The sequence below is a fragment of the Danio rerio genome, chromosome 21 (assembly GCF_052040795.2).
Source record: "Danio rerio strain M-AB ecotype USA chromosome 21, GRCz13ab, whole genome shotgun sequence".
NCBI classification, from domain to species: domain Eukaryota; kingdom Metazoa; phylum Chordata; class Actinopteri; order Cypriniformes; family Danionidae; genus Danio; species Danio rerio.
This window is the reverse complement of record NC_141041.1, coordinates 46,163,967-46,167,002: the sequence shown is the minus strand read 5'-3', so window position 1 is coordinate 46,167,002 and position 3,036 is coordinate 46,163,967. Positions and strand designations below refer to the sequence as shown.

General features: G+C 44.7%; 1 protein-coding gene across 1 annotated transcript; it reads right to left on the bottom strand.

Annotated features, from left to right (window-relative positions):
• Positions 1-512: 512 nt before the first annotated feature.
• On the bottom strand, positions 513-2,681 carry drd1b (dopamine receptor D1b). Its single transcript, NM_001135976.2, is given in 2 exon segments — positions 513-2,501; positions 2,628-2,681. A coding segment is annotated over 1 exon segment (1,341 nt). The 5' UTR covers positions 2,299-2,501; positions 2,628-2,681; the 3' UTR covers positions 513-957.
• Positions 2,682-3,036: the final 355 nt, after the last annotated feature.

Below are 3,036 nucleotides of genomic sequence, written 5' to 3'. Positions count from 1 at the left end.
AACCGTTTAAAGGCAGCCGTGGTGCCTGAAAGTACATTTAGAGTGGATGGAATCGAGAAAGGAAAAGCGGAGCAAGGATTCACGTTTAAAAGCATAACCGTAAACTGGTAGATCTCCTGGGCATGGGGTTTAAAATAAACCAATTTCCCTCTTAAAGCTTTCGACAATCGAAGTGAAAGTAATGACCGGTGAGATTACTAATGGGATTGTAATTTCTGTGCTGTGACAACTGATGGGTAGGCAGTAAGGAAGGGCTTGGGTAAGGAAGGAGTCGTTGACATCAACATGTTAAAAATTACATCCAACTATCATGGTCACTTCCACAGCTGATAATAAATCACATAGCAGAACAATCCACTGCTCTCCAACATCTTTGACATCACACCAATGCACACATCGAAGACTGGGTTGAAAAATGGCTACTGCTCTCAAGTCACATTATGGGGTAGTTTGCATGTACAATTTCACAACTAGCAGCGTAAGGAGATGTTGACTCAGCCAACTCTGATAAATGGTGAAAAATTTAAACAACGCTATGTACATTTTATTGTCGACAGAGTAGACACGACCAAATTTCTCTACTTGTGAGCCGTTAAAGTGAACTCACCTACAAGATATTTCACTAGAGACCTAACTCTTGTCTTTATATTAACAACAGTATAGTTCAAGCACACATGCGTGCATATGTATACACATGTATGCATATGCACGCATCGTTTGTTCGCATTACTTTCCGTAGATGTTTTGCAACAACTGACCTGTTAATGTCAATAATAAATGCTGTGAAAATTTTGCAGATAGTTATCCAGCATAAAGTGCCTTCGATTGGAACATTCTTTTGTTTTCCACAAGTTTCGTTAAGTCCAAAAATTGTTATTAAGGTCCTCAGTGAAGCTTTTGGATTCTGTACTGTATATAAACAAGGATTCCTTGCTGGAGTCAGATCTCACCCGCTGCTCAGCAGGGTATGGATTTGTGCTGTCCGTTTTGTGTAATGGGGTTGATCTTTTCTAGTGAGACGTCCGCATCACTATCCAAAGTGCCTGACATGGAAGGTGACAGTTTATCAAAGGTCTTTATGCCAGAGTCGTCCTCCTTCTTCTGGTTCTCCTCCTCTTGGCATATGATACTGTGAGGGATCTCATAGTTGCTGTTGTTGCCCTCCTTGGGAATGTGGCCCTTAGGCTGATACTGAGAAGTAGACGGAGGGCCACAGTTGTTGTTGATACTCACAATCTCTATAGCGCTGCTGCCCGGGCAGAGCCGATGGCAGCCCAGCAAGATGGAGAATGCCTTTCGGAAGTCAGCATTGAAGGCATAGATGATGGGGTTGAGTGATGAGTTCGCCCAACCGAACCAAACAAACACATCAAATGTGGTGGAACTGATGCACAAGAAGTCAGTGCTCTCGTTTGGGTTGCAGAAAGGAACCATGCAGTTTAAAACAAAAAAGGGCAGCCAGCAGCACACGAAAACACCCATGATGACCGAGAGGGTCTTGAGAACTTTGGTTTCACGTTTGAAAGACATCTTAAAAGAACTTTCAGATTCCATACTGGCATTGTTTCCCATGCTACTGTGGCGGTTCTTTGCGCTCTCAGCAGCTCTTTCTAGCGCCGAGATCCGACGTATCTGCTTCTGGGCAATGCGGTAGATGCGGGTGTAAGTGACCAGCATAATGGCCACAGGTATGTAAAAACTAATCAGCGAGGAGGAGATGGCGTATGTCCGATTAAGGCTGGAGTCGCAGTTATCTGGGGGAAGTTCGCCATAGGTACCGTTAAGCTCTGTATAACTGGTCGTCTGGGCTTTGTGCCAATTTAGCTGCACAGGGATGAAGGAGATAAGGATGGACAGCGTCCATGCCACGCTTATCATGATGAACGCCACCTTGGGTGTCATCTTTCGCTCATAGCGAAACGGGCTTGAAATGGCCCAGTAGCGGTCCACACTGATGACGCACAGATTCAAGATGGAGGCAGTGGAACACATGATGTCAAAGGCCACCCAAACATCGCAGAAGGCGCCGAACGGCCAAAAACCTACAATCTCCGTGGCGGCTTTCCATGGCATCACCAAAATGGCCACAAGCAAGTCAGAAATAGCCAGTGATATAACAAAGAAGTTGGTGACTTTAGAGCGCAGATGGCGAAACTTTGTGACTGCAGCACAGACCAACGTGTTTCCCAGTAAGGTGGTCAGAATGAGGAGTGAGAGGAAACAACCAGTCAAAACTCGCTTTGATGAATCGCGCTGCGACACACTGCTGTCCAGGACTGTGGAGTAATTCACATCCATGGCTTTTCACCGAGTCGAGTTAGCAGTCACCCCATAATTCCAGACCAAACTAAGAGTGCTTACACGTGAATCGGAGCAACTGGTTGATCTGGTTTGTCCGTAGTTATGCTGACTGCTGGAGTCATCTTGCAAAGCACATATCATATTTTCAATGTTAAAATCTCTCGAGGAGCTCAAAAATGGATCCATGTACTCCCACAGACCTTCCCCGTGAACATATGACCAAAGGAAGAAAAACAGACATACATTTAGTAATCATCTGGTAAGCATTTAATATAGATTATAAATAGATAATGCTGTATAATTAAGACTCTTTCGTCTCTCAATACCTTGTCAGCAGTTTGTTCACCGTCCCACAGCATACTCTCCAAAAGAGGTTAAGCAAACATAGGCAGGCGTGATGATTAAGCCTTATATATAAGCTCATCGATACTGTATTGATTGGATTGTCGCTGTGTTGGTCTGATTTGTCCCCGTTAATGACAGCAGAAGCGCGTCCGTGTCATGTTGTTCACAAAGCAGACTCGACTCCAGAGAGAGAACGGATGACAGTTCGCTTTGAGAAACGAGAGGCTCGCATTTTACATTGTTTCTGTCGAGCAGGATTTCTTCGCTTATTTAATCAACAAAGTACTGTGTTCCTTTGCGTTGCGTTCCTGTGTACATCCAGATCGCGTCGCTTTCAGCGCATCCCGAATCGCATCCGCTGCAAACGCACGAGAATCAACAGTAAAGTCA